The sequence below is a fragment of the Notolepis coatsorum genome (assembly GCF_963971535.1).
Source record: "Notolepis coatsorum genome assembly, chromosome: 4".
In the NCBI taxonomy this organism is placed as follows: domain Eukaryota; kingdom Metazoa; phylum Chordata; class Actinopteri; order Aulopiformes; family Paralepididae; genus Notolepis; species Notolepis coatsorum.
Window position 1 is genome coordinate 143421708 of NC_140168.1, and position 14850 is coordinate 143436557.

Below are 14850 nucleotides of genomic sequence, written 5' to 3' on the forward strand. Positions count from 1 at the left end.
ACATTACTATGGCCCATTCAACATCGATTATCCATCGTTCAGGATGTAGGAACGTTTTACTTTTTCATTCACACATCATACAAAAATACCGTCTAGAATATAAATGTTATCGTTTTCTGCAGTAAATCCTAGAACGTGAGATATAGGCATAAATGCATACATTATCAAATGCCATTTGTTGCCGATACACGCTATATTAAAAATTTCAACTGTACATGGTCCTAAACGTTATGACTGATCATGCGCGGGTGAACGGAGGGGGGGGGGGTCGTTTATAATTCCGTGATCGTCGTTAAATGATTTATGTAGTATGGGTGATATATAGATCAGAGCAGTTTGCATCGATAATAATAAACAAAAACGCTGAAACTCACGGCAGCCTACTCTTACCGTTGGGCGATGATACTGGAGCAAACAGATCCCAATTATGTGATGGGGATCGAGGCGGTCCATTTCCGGTTTGTATAATACTAATACACGCCCAAATCATGTGGATTATTGAGTTACGGCAACGATCCATATCCACAGTGTGTGTCTTGAGTCCCGCCACGATATACGAGTGGCCGGACGGATTTGGGAGACGCACCGAGCTCCAACGGGCATATCCGGTTTGGCAACTCACCGATCATCCACCAGGTGGCAGTATTGAAGCGTTGCAGAGTTGTGCTGAGTTCCACAGCATCAGCCAAGGCTCAGTGAGTGAAATATGAATACCATGGCGAAAATATGAAATACGATCAGAATAACGTTGTACGCCGTGATCTGGCAGAATTCGCATGAACTTGAAACCCGTTGTATGACGTTATTGGCGGAGAAAGTGTTAAGGATCCCATTCAGGTTGTGTGACTTTACGTTACAAATGGGCATAGCGGAAAAATGGATACAAATGCGGTGGTCTAAATGTACGCACCGTCGACCCTGTCCAATAAACAAACAAAGAGGTAGATGTCAGGAGACACCAGTAGAGCGGGGGACTATACCTGTGGCGGCTCATAAGGCACGATGACACTCTGTCTCTTGGTGTGGTGGTCCTCCTGGTACTGGGCCCTCTGGCTGCCCTCCACCCGGATCAGGTGGCTGCGGTGCTCCACCACTACACGGGGAAACACGGGGGAGGACACGCGACAATCGGTCGATTCAGTCACAGAAAAGTAATACGAAAAGAGGTTTGGCATGCAAGCAGAGTGCAAATGTAAACAGTAAAGTGCAATGGTAATACACAATGTACAGGTGATTAAACTGGGTATGAAATATATAAATTAGTACTACAGATTGTAGTGTTAACCAGATTTATGTACAGAGTTGTAATATTATATATGTACAGGGATACAGGTAGTAAGACACTGGTAGTAAGTCATACTGGCCAGCAGCATAACTAGTAAGAGTAGGTAAGAGATATGTACAGACAGATGTGGATAGATATATATACGGTAAGAATAAATGTATATGGTATATACAGCATTAATGTACATGCCATCATACAAAGTTATATGGGTTATATGCAGGGGCATAAATAGGTATATAGAATTCGTGCTTTCCCTCGAACCATTGGCCCAATTTATTAGGCAATCAGAGGACATCGTCCCCACCAGCGTTTCCGTTAGCCGGTAATTACCGGTATTTGACTGGCAAAATATGTTGAAGTCCGAATATTTAAATATCTCCGGTCATAATGTCCGGTGGAAATAATTCCTCTAAGCACAATTTTATTATTTGAATTGTATTAAAATAGGCTAAAATTAAATAGCCTATGCGATGAACGAAACAATTACATTTGTTTCATTGTGCTTCGCTCTAATAAAGCGCGGATGGCGCCGCTCGGATGTGAATCTTTTTTTTTCTTTTTTTGAGCCTGTCTGGCCACCATAATAACGACAAACAGCTATACGAGCGAGAGAGAGAGATGGCCAAACAAGCTAAACCTAACAAATATTTCATGAAACCAAGCACAAGCAGGTCTAATAATAATGACATTGAGTCTTCTGAAGTCACAGAGACCGCCGATGCTCCCGCGGAAAATAAACAAATGTCGAGCGTTCAGGCGGCGGCCCGAGTGGAAAGTTAAATTCTCCTGGCTGAGATACGACATTATAGTCTAGTAGTCTAGCGTCTATGATGTACGAGAGATAACATTGATTGAACGTACACAAAGTACACTTTGTGTACCACAAAGAGCCACAAAGAGCATCCCCAGTCTGCTGCTACCGTTGCGAGCCTCGCAGAAGTCCACCTGTTCCAATGCAATGGGGATCTAGTCGCAGGTACAAAACGGATAGGCAGAACGAGACGGGGTGAGTAAGCGTTGACATTTTTTAATCATAATGCAACTGTTGGTTGACTGCCGTGTCACATAGTAATGCATATAATTGATTATAACTAAATGTAGGCTATAATGAAATCAACAAACGCATTACGAGCATGTGGCTCGTCCTCTCGCTCTCTGCATGCAAACGAGGCAATGTGATGATCAACTACAGTTTGCTGTGTGTGAAGTTGAACATTATGATATGTGTGACGTGTCTGATACAACGAGGTGAAGCGATGTCGACTCGAGATTCATTTGGGGGTGCGTGTGACAGCTGCTGCAGTGCGAGCCTGCGCTTGATGCTGGATCAGCGTATCGCACTAACTTGGGAGGCGAGAGATAGTAATTTGATTCTGCAAATCAATTTCTCACTCTTCGCTTGATGTAATTAATACAAATGTCCAATATAACGGAATTCGTTAGCTCATAAAAATGTGATTATAACAGACTGCTGTTTAAAACTCTGACCGGAATTTCAGGAATATGTCCGGGGATAGAAATCTTGCAGGACACTCAGACCGGCACGAATATGTTCTAACGGAAACGCTGGTCCCCACAATGGTCAATAATACGCCACACAAAATTGCTCTCCATGCAGATGACCTACTGATTTTTATGGATGACCCCCCCCAGTCGGCCACAAAATTACTGGGGATAATCGACGACTTTGGTAAATTGTCAGGCTTTAAAGGATAACTCCACTATTTTGGGAAATTAGCTTATTTAACATCTTCCCTGGAGTTAGACAAGAAGATACATACCTTTTTTGTCTCTGTGCGTGCATTTTAGCTTTGGGAATAGACGCTCCGTTAGCATAGCTTAGCTTCATCACTGGAAGTGAGGCAGGACAGTAGCCTTACAGTGCCTTACAGTGTATTGCAAGGTCTGACATTGACCAAACTTGATATGCATGACCTTGGTGGGCTCTAGGTCAACTCCTGCAAAGGGGATCAATGTCAGACTTTGCAATCAAAAGTTAGGGGGCTAATAACCCTTGCCATAATTTCAGTGCGCCCCCTAACTTTTGATTGCAAGGTCTGACATTGACCCCCTTTTCAGGAGTTGACCTAGAGCCCACCAAGGTCATGCATATCAAATTTGGTCAATGTCAGACCTTGCAATACACTGTAAGGCACTGTAAGGCTACTGTCCTGCCTCACTTCCAGTGATGAAGCTAAGCTATGCTAACGGAGCGTCTATTCCCAAAGCTAAAATGCACGCACAGACAAAAAAGGTATGTATCTTCTTGTCTAACTCCAGGGAAGATGTTAAATAAGCTAATTTCCCAAAATAGTGGAGTTCCCCTTTAAGATTAACTGGAACAAATCAGCCTGCCTACCTCTTAATGAGCTGGCCAAGGCGGTGAGACTACCAGCCGATATCCCCATAGTGGAACATTTTAAATACTTAGGCATAGAGATATTCCCCACACTAAGTCAAACTACTAAGTACAACTTCACGGGTACTTATGCTAAAATACGCCAGGATCTAGACAGATGGTCGTCCCTTCCTAACTCCTTACAAGCCCGGGCTTCCATAATCAAAATGAACGTCCTGCCTAGGATACATTTTGTTAGCTTAATGCTCCCCCTGCCCCCTCCAATAGACCACTGGCGCAAGGTACAATCGATGGTATCTAAGTTTATCTGGAATAACAAAAGCCAGAGAATCAAAAGAGCTACCACTCAACGTAGAAAACAAGATGGGGGGCCTCGCAATTCCTGATTTTAAGCTTTATTTCTGGTCCTTTTGACTGAGACCTCTGATGTGCTGGCTAGACCCTGTAGATGCTGTATCTTGGCGCTCCTTAGAAGCGGCGGCGGTCTCACCGCTAAGATTGCAGGATGTAGTGTACTCCAAATCAAATCAAATTTATTTATAGGGCCCGACAACACACGTTAATGTCCCCATGGGCCGTACAGGTCTTCTTTAAACAAGTCAAGAAGACAACATAACAATAAGTCAAGAACAGAACAAGAACACCATACTCCACTGTCCCTATTTCGAAATGCCGACTGAGGTATGGACCGATCATAACTCACGTGATCCAAACATGGCGTAATGTACAGAAGTCGTGTGCGGTTAAATGCCCATGGCACCTGGACTCTCCAATTTTTAATAACCAGCAACTACTTGTTGGGCACAAGCCGGTTAGTATTCCTCAATGCAGGGCTGTACGCTAAGCTTTTTCACTAGGGGCACACTTGCCCCTAACACTATAGTATTTGTTTGTTATTTCTGTATTATTATTGTTTCTGTTATTTCCCTGTGAAGTTCTGTGTATTGTTATTGTGGTTATTGTGTTGTCTTGTTTTCATGTAAATAATAAAAAAAATGTATCAAAAAAAATATATAGGTATGTAGAATGATACATGCGGTAAATATATAAATGTACAGTATACAGCACTATTGTACATGCCATCATACAGAGTTATATGGGTAGACTATAGTATGAAGTAGGTAGTTGCGATTACTATGATCACCAGTGTAGGGCAGTTGTAGACAGTGAAAGCACTAGGTAGGTATAAATTGAGTATAGGCAACAGAGTTCAAAGTATCTCGTGTTTTATTATAAAAAAAAAAGTAGTCGCCCTATGAATTTATCGGGAGGACCGTCCTACTAAACACAGAAATTCTATTGAAATAAACCTTTAAATGTGCTCTCCTCACTCACCGTCCTCAGTCTGGTGGTGCGGGCAGCGACGCACCACCTCTGCCACGTGCTCAGACTTCTTGTAGATGGCGGTGGCTCTGAGAATGGCACCTGCGGGCGGCTCTTTGGTCACCAACACCTCCACGGGGCAGGTCTTGGCAAGCTGGCAATACAGTTTGTTCAGCTGGATCGAATACTAAAGACGAGTGAGAAGAGAAGAGGGGTGAATTCGATTTTTTTTTGTCGCCCCCAAAATACAGAACATGTCAATAAAACTTGTGAGGTGGAATTATCAAGTGTTTGAAAAGCAGAGCACGGATTAAAGTAATAGTGTGTGCCATTTTCAAGATAAGCCTGGTCCTCACAAAGCTGATTAAAAGCAAACTTATGTTTAAGTTTAACCTGTAGGAAATAAATAAGACTATTCATGAAAACTACCTACAGAACAAAAAGCTAACTTAAATATTTTTTTGATCTAACACTGATCCAAAAAGAACCAAACACTTCTCATACCTTACTTTTGTCCGTGCTTAACCCTGTCTGTGCTGGAGAGAGCTGGGGAACATGTCCCGTCATGTCAGGGCAGTACTGTGCAACCAGCTTGCCATTCCCCCACGGACCAATGCAGGAGTCGCAGGGGGCGGTAGTTTTTAAGGGCAGCACAACCTAACATCAAACTACACTGACCAATCGCAGCACTCCGACAAGTGAGTCGCCGTGGAAACCGGCGAGCTATTGGCTGTTCAAACACAGCGGCTGGCATCTAGGCCTCATCTTTTAGCGAATCGTCACAATGAAGAGGATTCGGCATGAATACCACTGTGAAGGGGTTTGAATGAGCGGAATTCTTTGAGTCGCCAAGGTAAGAGGAATTCACTTCATTATATTACAGAAATATATCGACCACCGATATTTGATCAAAAAAAATTATAATATATCGACCACCTAGTGTTTTCAAACACTGTTGCTGTGTGTTTTGAAAACCTACACGATCGATCAGTGAAACTTAATGATGATGATGAAAAATGTTATACTCTAAAGTACAAACAACACACCAGTAACTGCTATCGTCAAAGTTTTTTTTATATATAAATAAAATCATAAAATGTGATAAAATCTATTAAATAAAAAATTCAGAGACTTAAAAAGGGTACAATATGGCGGCACCCGACAGCTGAGAGCGTCACCATAAAACCTGGTAGCAGCAGGAAGCCCCTTTGTCTTCCCTCCGAGGTCTCCAACAGTGGAGTCGGATTGCTAAATAAACTGGGAACGACTCACGGCGCTAATCCACAATTCTAAATGTTATTTTGACCACTGCAACAAAATATAGCCACGTGCGTAACAAGAGAAAACCTTTTCAAATATCGTGACAAGAGTATTGCGTGTTTTGCCTGAGCACTGTGCCTTGTGGACTATGTGGATGGTTGGGGGGGGGGGGCTAACTCACAGTGGAGGTGACTGATTTTGCTGTGCCGGACTTCTGAAACTGCAGCCCAAACCCCCACTCCCCGGGATAGTCGATGGTGGACGGCACGGTGGAAGCCGGGGGAGGCAGGCTGTCGGTCGGGGAAACATCTGGGTGCATGGCAGGAGGAGGGAGCTCAAACAAATCCTCATCAAAGACGTGGTCGGGAAAGGGCTGTGGGGGGGGGGGTAGAGAGATAATCACTTTTCACACGTGAAATGGAGCTCCATTTGAAGTCAATTATCTTATCCAAGTCGTTTGCACATCAGACAACTGATTTCATTCAGTGTATCTGCAGGTTTCAACAAGTTAAATTTAAGATCTTTTCAATACCACTTAGGAGCTAAATGTATTACCAATTTGACTACGATACTAGCAAAAACTAAAAACGCATAGCAACACTGAACTGGCGGCTGCACTTGCGTGCCAATTAAAATGATTGTGCGTCCCTTACAAGCTCTCGCCAGACACACCAAGCTCCCGGTAGCACTGCAGCTTGAATACAAAAACATTTCATATATTTAATCTCCCGACAGTCGGGGCTTCCCCCCCAAAACAATGCAAGTCTTTTTCATGCCTTTTAAGGCCTTAAATTGAGAAATATGAATTTAACACTTTTTAATACCCTGCAGATACCCAGTCATTGATACTGCCAAGTAGGGGTGTAAAGGTACACGTACCGAACAAGTTTCAGTGTGTACCGTACGGCTGTAGTGTACAGAACGAATACAACGGTATGTTAACCACTAACGGCCGCCCACCGGGGGCAGTTTTTTTCACAATCTAATATAATTATTATAATTTTTTTACAAGTCGATTATTAATTTCAATATAGAATATTTGTTGACAGCCCTACAAGTACAATTAGTTACTGCACACTACATCACCCCTGAGTGGAACGTGGAAAGCCAAACTTTCCCCCACTGTACTGAAAACCGTACCGAACCTTGACTTCAAAACCGAGGTACGTACCGTACCGTGGTTTGTGTACAGTTACACCCCTACTGCCAAGTATTATCCGATAGGGCGGCATCAATTAAACACTGTTCCGAGTGTGTGGACAGGTTAGTCTGCTTACCGGCGGCATCCAGTTGTGGATGGTCCCGACAGGAGTGTTGGAAATCAACAATGGCATGCTACTACAAAACAGAAGAAATGCACAAAGCAGTTTAAAAACATGGTCCTTTATACAAGTTATTGGTTGTGAAATGATACATCACCATGTTACTAGTCTTTGAATGAATGAAAACTTTATTTAACAGATTGCAGAATGGGTACAATACAGTACGGCTCAATACACACAATTGTTAACACTTTGAATGCCATCCACGAGTTTTCTCGTGTTTACCCCCCGCGGGTTGAATGCCCACTCACGAGAATATTCGTTTTTAATTTTTTTTATTAGCGATCTGAAATCATATTGCAGCAAGCGTCCCTACCGTTGGAGATCCAGTTACCCCAGGCGCTCAGATGTGAAAAAAGCGCCCCCTATCGTCTCCGATGGTAAATCACCCGTTTGGATTGGACTCAATGAAAGCGTGGGGGAAAAACCCCCGCACTCCACATTTTACTTCTCACTCATGTAACCGGGGTCTACCAGAGTTCACTCTGGAGCCTCGGAGAATATGTGTTTTACTGTATACACGATGGATCAATCAAATGAGCTATTTTTTCGAATGGCTATCAGGAATTGGAATAATCCATTTGGATACCATCTGATCTCAGGTAAGGAATCTATGTTATCAGTATTAGGATAATCAGACCCGTTTTCACGGATATATAAGCTTTTATGTGATTATGGTGATAGGCTGTTTGACTCTGCTCGCGGTCAGGAAATAGGAGAATCGATTTTCAACTGGCGGCACGAGCGTGCATGCGTACACATATACTATCGATCATCTAATGTTTATTTGAAAACGATTCATAAATAGGCCAAAAAATGACAACGTTCTAGAATATTCCAGTAAAAGGCGATTATCATAGAATGTGTCGTTTTTTCCATGAAAACTAGTGATTTTCAAAATGCTAGAAAACGGAAATGAAGCGATAAAAAAAAAATCTGCCATGACAATGTTGACTGGAAAATGAGTCTTTGATAAGCGACGGGCAGATTAGACACATAGCCATAATTTAAAACATAGATTAGGCGATATTAACGTTAACATTGGAGTGGATGTGGGCATTCAAGGGGGTAAAAAGGAAACCACGGCTGGCTCCCAAAGTGTTAAGGGGATGCAGACCGCGTGTTGTTTTTTAACAGCGCAGCAGTGCAAGAATGTGACAATTTGACCATGTGACCGCGGCAACGCGGGAGAGCGGCAGTGCGGAAATAGGCTGTCTCTAAGACAAACTCTAACCTTAACCAGCTCCTTAACAGCGCCTAAACTTAACCGTTCTAACCTTAACCAACTCCGAAACAATGCCTAACCTTAACCATAACCATGCCTAACCTTAACCATAGAAAGAATATTGCCATTCTCTAAGACAAACTCTAACCTTAACCAGCTCCTTAACAGCGCCTAAACTTAACCGTTCTAACCTTAACCAACTCCGAAACAATGCCTAACCTTAACCTTAACCATGCCTAACCTTAACCGGCGAAAGAATACACGTTAAAAAAAAAAGCACGTTAAAAAAATTTTTTTTTGATGGGATTCGAACTCGTCAACAACGGACCGCAGGACCGCTGCTCTGCCAGGTGAGCTGAAGCGCCGAATGAAAATCATGGCGGACATGACATAATTCCGCTCGCGCTCTGCTTGCTCCGCTCTGCGGTTGCCGCGCCTGCCGCGGGGCATGGCGCAGCCAATCAGGGAAAACGCGGAAGCAAAAGCAGCACTGCTGCGCTGTTATTAAACAATAGGCATGCAGACCAGAGAAAGACGTTTGTCTTGTTTACATCAGGGTCCCCCATTTTCAATTCATAGTGATAGATACGGTAGATGTTTTAAATACTTACACACTGTCCCAAAGATCCTTAAAGGAGTCCTGGCTCAGGGGCAGGCCCCCTAGGGAGAACTCAAACTCCTGATCCATTTTGTTTGATGCAGGAGGCAAGATGAGGAGGACCCTGTGGTGTCTGACAGAGGAGAACGGCATGGGTTAGATACAGCCGCTGCTGCAGATTTCAACCAGCTAGATTAAAAACGTTTTAAAACCAGAATTGAATACACTGCCATACTGTGGGGAAAAAAAATATATATATATATATAATTTGGCGTAAAACGACAATAAAACAAGTAATTCCATTCAAAACATGAACACGAATGAATGTTTTATTACATGAGGGGGAAAAAGTTAAAAGGCCTACAGTGTGAGGGGAGAAATGTCCATACATTTGCAGAGCCTGCAGGTATTTACAAATAACAGCCACAGGCCGGTATTCTTTAGATTATCTTAAACTGTAATAATAAATCAAAACAAAAATCACAGTGAGGCACTGTGTGAACCAAACGTAGCCCCTGGAGGACACGAGTGTAAATAGTAGTAGTACTAGTTTATTCAGTCATCATCTCACACAATACAATATACGCCATCATTTAACAATATTTGATTTTACAGTGACTGAAAATGTACAGACTGAAGCAGAATGCTTATATATGCCTGTCCTATATTGCCAACAAAAATTAAGACTCCAAAACAGTATTCTACATACATATACATTCTAAATACTTTTTTAACTTTTGAGTTTAAAATCTCAACCAAAGCTTTATATCGGCTATAAGCTAATTACAAAAAAAAAAAAAAACTAAGCTATGAAAAAGTAACGAAAAACAAAACAAACATAAAAAGGGAATAAAAATGTAAAGTAGGCCCCAGCAGCAGCACTACAGGCCCCATCGAGCTAGAACTTCGGGTTAACGTTGAGCCATGTTGTTATTAACCAAGTTCACGTTAGCTGACACTATACAAATAATACAATGGCTACTTATTGTGGTGTAAAGTTAGCTCGGATAATAAAACTAAAGAGACCAATAAGGTTGACAAGGTGAGCAGCCAACCATCCATGTTCCAGAGTCTCGCCTCCAGGCAGCACAAGGCCACAACAACCGGGCGTTGAATGAAATGAGCTCAAACACTCCTAACACCATATTAGCCATGTGCACCGAATTACTTTTAAAATACACAACTGTTTACACATCTTTACGGTAGAAGAAAGAAATAACAACCGACCGCACTATTATAAAACTTCGAGTCAGCTAATTAGCTTGAGTTGCTAATTAGCTTCGTTAGCTAGCTATGGGGTTGTTGTGGAATTCGATCGACGTCTCTAAACTTTTTTTTGTCACGCAGCAGGTCCCATGGTGGGGGGGAAATGGCTCGGTTTATTAAATTGATTCGTTATTATGAATGAAATTTCAAATTTGAATGGTTATTACCGTGGCTCCACCGACAGGGATCCTGAGCAGAATGTTTATGTGTGTCTCTGTGAGGAGCTGGGAGAGTCAGAGTCTCGTCTCGAGCCTAAATATTGTGAAGAGCAGTGCACGCCACGCGGAGGGGGGATTCCTAAAAGCTTGAGTGACAGGCAGAATGGAGGAGGAGGGAGGGGGAGGCGCCTAAAATGCAGGGGGCGTCCAATCAGAGGCCGCTCCGATCCCATGTTGTTTTTAAACAGAACAGGCGCGAGTTAACCTATTAACCCTTTCACTGCCGCACGACAGAAGGTTAACCCTTTACTATCATACGGTTACCGTCGGTATGAATGAATGAATGAATGAATGAATGAATGAATGAAAACTTTATTTAACAGATTGCAGAATGGGTACAATACAGTACGGCTCAATACATACAATTGTTAAGGGGATGCAGACCTGAGAAAGACGTTTGTCTTGTTTCCATCAGGGTCCCCCATTTTCAATTCATATAGACATTTATGACATACACAACATACATGACATTTATGGCATAGGGACATATAGGTATTTAGTACTGATAGTAGACAAATAGTAGATAAATCCGTCCGTGAGGCTCTGAAAGTGCGCACATCAGCATACAACACCGGGCTGGTGACAGGCAACATGGAAGAACACAAGATGGCAAGATACAACGTCAGGAGAGCAGTTTTAAAGACGGATCTTTAAAAAAGTGGATATCAGGAAGGCAGCAGGACCGGACGGCATCCCCGGCCGCGTCCTAAAAGTTTGTGCCGACCAACTGGCCCCGGTATTCACTGACATCTTCAACCTGTCCTTGGAACAGGCTGTCATCCCCACCTGTCTGAAGAAGTCCACCATCATCCCTGTACCCAAAAAATCTACGCCCGCTTGCCTCAACGACTACCGCCCTGTAGCCCTCACCTCCATAGCCATGAAGTGCTTTGAGAAGCTAGTGAAGGGCTACATCTGTTCCTCCCTCCCCATCAACCTGGACCCTCTGCAATTTGCATATCGCCCCAACAGGTCCACGGAGGACGCCATAGCCCATGTGCTGCACACAGCAGCATCACATCTGGACAAGAGGCAGGGGAACTATGTGAGAATGCTGTTCATCGACTACAGCTCAGCATTCAATACCATAGTCCCCTCCAAACTCATAGCCAAGCTCAGGGACCTGGGCTTGAACTATGACCTGTGCCAGTGGGTCTTGGACTTCCTGACGGGCAGACCCCAGGTGGTAAGAGCCGGCAACTGCACCTCCTCATCCATCACGCTCAACATAGGGGCCCCCCAGGGCTGTGTTCTGAGCCCCCTCCTCTACTCCCTGTACACACATGACTGCGTAGCACAGCGGAACAACAACACCATCATCAAATTTGCTGATGACACAGTAGTGGTGGGCCTGATCTCTACCAACGACGAAAGGGCCTACCTGGAAGAGGTAGAGAACCTGTCACAGTGGTGTCAGGAGAACTGCCTCTCCCTGAACGTCAGCAAAACAAAAGAGATGATTGTGGACTTCAGGAGGTCGGGGGTCAAGGACTACAGCCCCCTCAGCATCGACGGGGCACCGGTTGAGAGAGTGAACAGTTTCAAGTACCTCGGAGCCCACATATCCAAGGACTTGACATGGACCACACACATTGACAGTGTTGTGAAGAAGGCACGACAACGCCTCTACTTCCTCAGGCGCCTAAGGAAGTTCCAAGTCAGTCAGAAGATCCTTAGGAACTTCTACTCATGTACAATAGAGAGCATCCTGACCGGCAACATCACCTCCTGGTTTGGGAATAGCACTGCACAAGACCGTAGCAGACTACAAAGAGTGACACGTTCAGCCGAACGCACAATTGAAGGGGGGCTTCCCACCCTCCAGAACATTTACAACAAGCGGTGCAAGGGGAAGGCTAAGAGAATTATTAAGGACTCGAGCCACCCGAACAACTGCCTCTTTGAACTGCTGCCGTCAGGCAAGCGATACCGGAGTCTTAAGGCGAGCACAGAAAGACTCAGAAGGAGCTTCTATCCCCAGGCCATCAGGCTGCTAAACGAACAATAATCGCTAAACGAAAATAATCACTATGCAACAACCATCAAATGCACACAGCACACACACCCACACGCACACACTCACTCAAACAAACAACACACTGCAGCACCCACTCTCCACACTTTAGATCACACAAACACACTTACACTTTATATTTATTGATAAAGGATTGGCACTACAACTCGTACACCTACTGTGAATTGTACCTAAACTGCACCTCGTCCATTTATGCCTTGCACTATATAGTATTGTATATTAGTACACTGCACAGTATTGTATATTGTATGGTAACTACGTCTACGAACATTGTACATATGTCTAAACTGAACACTGTGACCTCTTTTTTACTCTTTTTTACTTCTAATTTTTACTATGTTTTTATTTCATACTTATCATGCACAGTCTCTGGAGCGCAACAGTAAGAAGCATTTTGTACAAAAGTATTCTGTACTTCTGTATGACAACTATTAAAGAAACTTGAAACTTGAAACAGTAATAGAGGCAAAACGGCGTTACAGGGATAAAGTTGAACTTGTAGTGCCGAGAGATGGGAGACGGAGACGGTAGCTCGAGGTAGAGCGAACAGCATTTATTTGGTACACAAATACAACATGCTACTGCTACGTTGCGTGTAGTCGACTGACCCGTGGTGGCAGGTAGTGCCACCTCCTATAATGTTCGGGCGGAACTCTTGTTCCTAACAATAGTTCCGTGGGTGAATTATGTACCATTAACAATCACTACACAAGCCCCCCCAGAATTCAACCATGGTCAAAATCTCCACGGCGGGGAGTAAACGACCCGGCCGCGGCGTGAGCGGACAACCCGGGGCGCGGTGCAAGCGATTGCGCCCTCCACGGCGCCCGGGGGCATGAACCGGCCACGGTGAGTGCGGAAAGCCAGGGGCGGGGAGGTAGGGGCGGCGCAAGCGCCCGTGTCCTCCCCGACACCCGGGGGCACAGACGTCGACGAGGCCAACGGCGGCTCCGTCGTTGGCGGGTCCCGGGGTAGCGGCGGACGGCCTCGGCGGGGGGAGAGGGCCAGCTCTAAGGGCTGGGAAATGTCTACGTGGGCGGGTTCAATCTTGTGGTGGTTGTACCCCACCTCAAAGGCGAGCCTTCGCCAGTCCTCAGGGGCCTGTGGGCTAGGGTGTCCGGTGGATAGGTCATTCAGCAGCGTCGGACCCGAGTGACCAATCGCGACGTCCTCCAGGCGTAGACTGGAATCTGCAGTCCCGAGGGCCTGGATGTCGTGGTCGGAGGCCTGTTCCGAGCCCCTGTCGACGTAGTCGAGGTCCGGCTGTACAGCTCCGATGACGACGTTGGGCTTCTCGGCGACGTGTCCCGCGGCGCCCTCGGAATCGTACGTGAGCTCTTGTCGTGCCGACCATGGCTCCGCTACCTTTGACTCAGACGTCGTGAGGGGTTCGTGGTCGGTGAAAGCTGTAAGAAGGCCGCCGTATGTCGCCTCATCGCGGACACATGCCAACGAAGCCCGTGTCTGTGCATTTATTAGGCGGCCATGTCTAATGTCCACGAGGAGACCGTGTGCACCCAGGAAATCTGCCCCAAGTAGTGGGAACGAAATGTCGGCCGTGATGCAGTCCCACGTGAACCGCTGGCCCCCAAAACACAGTTCCACGGTCCTTGTACCGTAGGTGCGGATAGGGGTATCGTTGGCGGTCGTCAGGCGTGGACCTCTATCATCGCCGGCGGTGTCCTCTTTTGTAGCTGGCAGGACGCTCCTCTGAGCTCCGGTGTCGCAGAGGAATTTGCAACCGGAGAGTGTGTCTCTAATGAAAAGCAGCCGGTTCGACATACCTGCGCTCACCGCTGCTACTGGGCGCAGGTGTCTGCGTTTATGCGTTATGCCGAAAGTGCAAGGGGAACGGCATCTTGTCGCCCTCGCGCCGAAACGTGCGTGGTAATAACACAGGCCTGCGGCAGCGCTGCTCCTGATCTTCCTCGCCCCTCCCCCCTGCGGCGTGTAACCGCA

At 45.2% G+C, this 14850-nt stretch overlaps 1 protein-coding gene across 2 annotated transcripts in view; it reads right to left on the minus strand.

Annotated features, from left to right (window-relative positions):
* tp53 (tumor protein p53) overlaps positions 1-10935 on the minus strand; it is a 40813-nt gene extending 29878 nt beyond the window's left edge. For both annotated transcript variants that reach the window (XM_084312838.1, XM_084312837.1), the window contains exons 1-6: positions 10806-10935; positions 9386-9505; positions 7505-7565; positions 6409-6600; positions 4980-5154; positions 981-1093 (exon numbers count right to left, since the gene is read on the minus strand). In XM_084312838.1, coding sequence (XP_084168964.1) covers positions 981-1093; positions 4980-5154; positions 6409-6600; positions 7505-7565; positions 9386-9462 — 618 coding nt within the window. In that variant the 5' untranslated portion in view covers positions 9463-9505; positions 10806-10935. The remainder of the gene's footprint in view (positions 1-980; positions 1094-4979; positions 5155-6408; positions 6601-7504; positions 7566-9385; positions 9506-10805) is intronic.
* Between the last annotated feature and the right edge of the window lie 3915 nt (positions 10936-14850).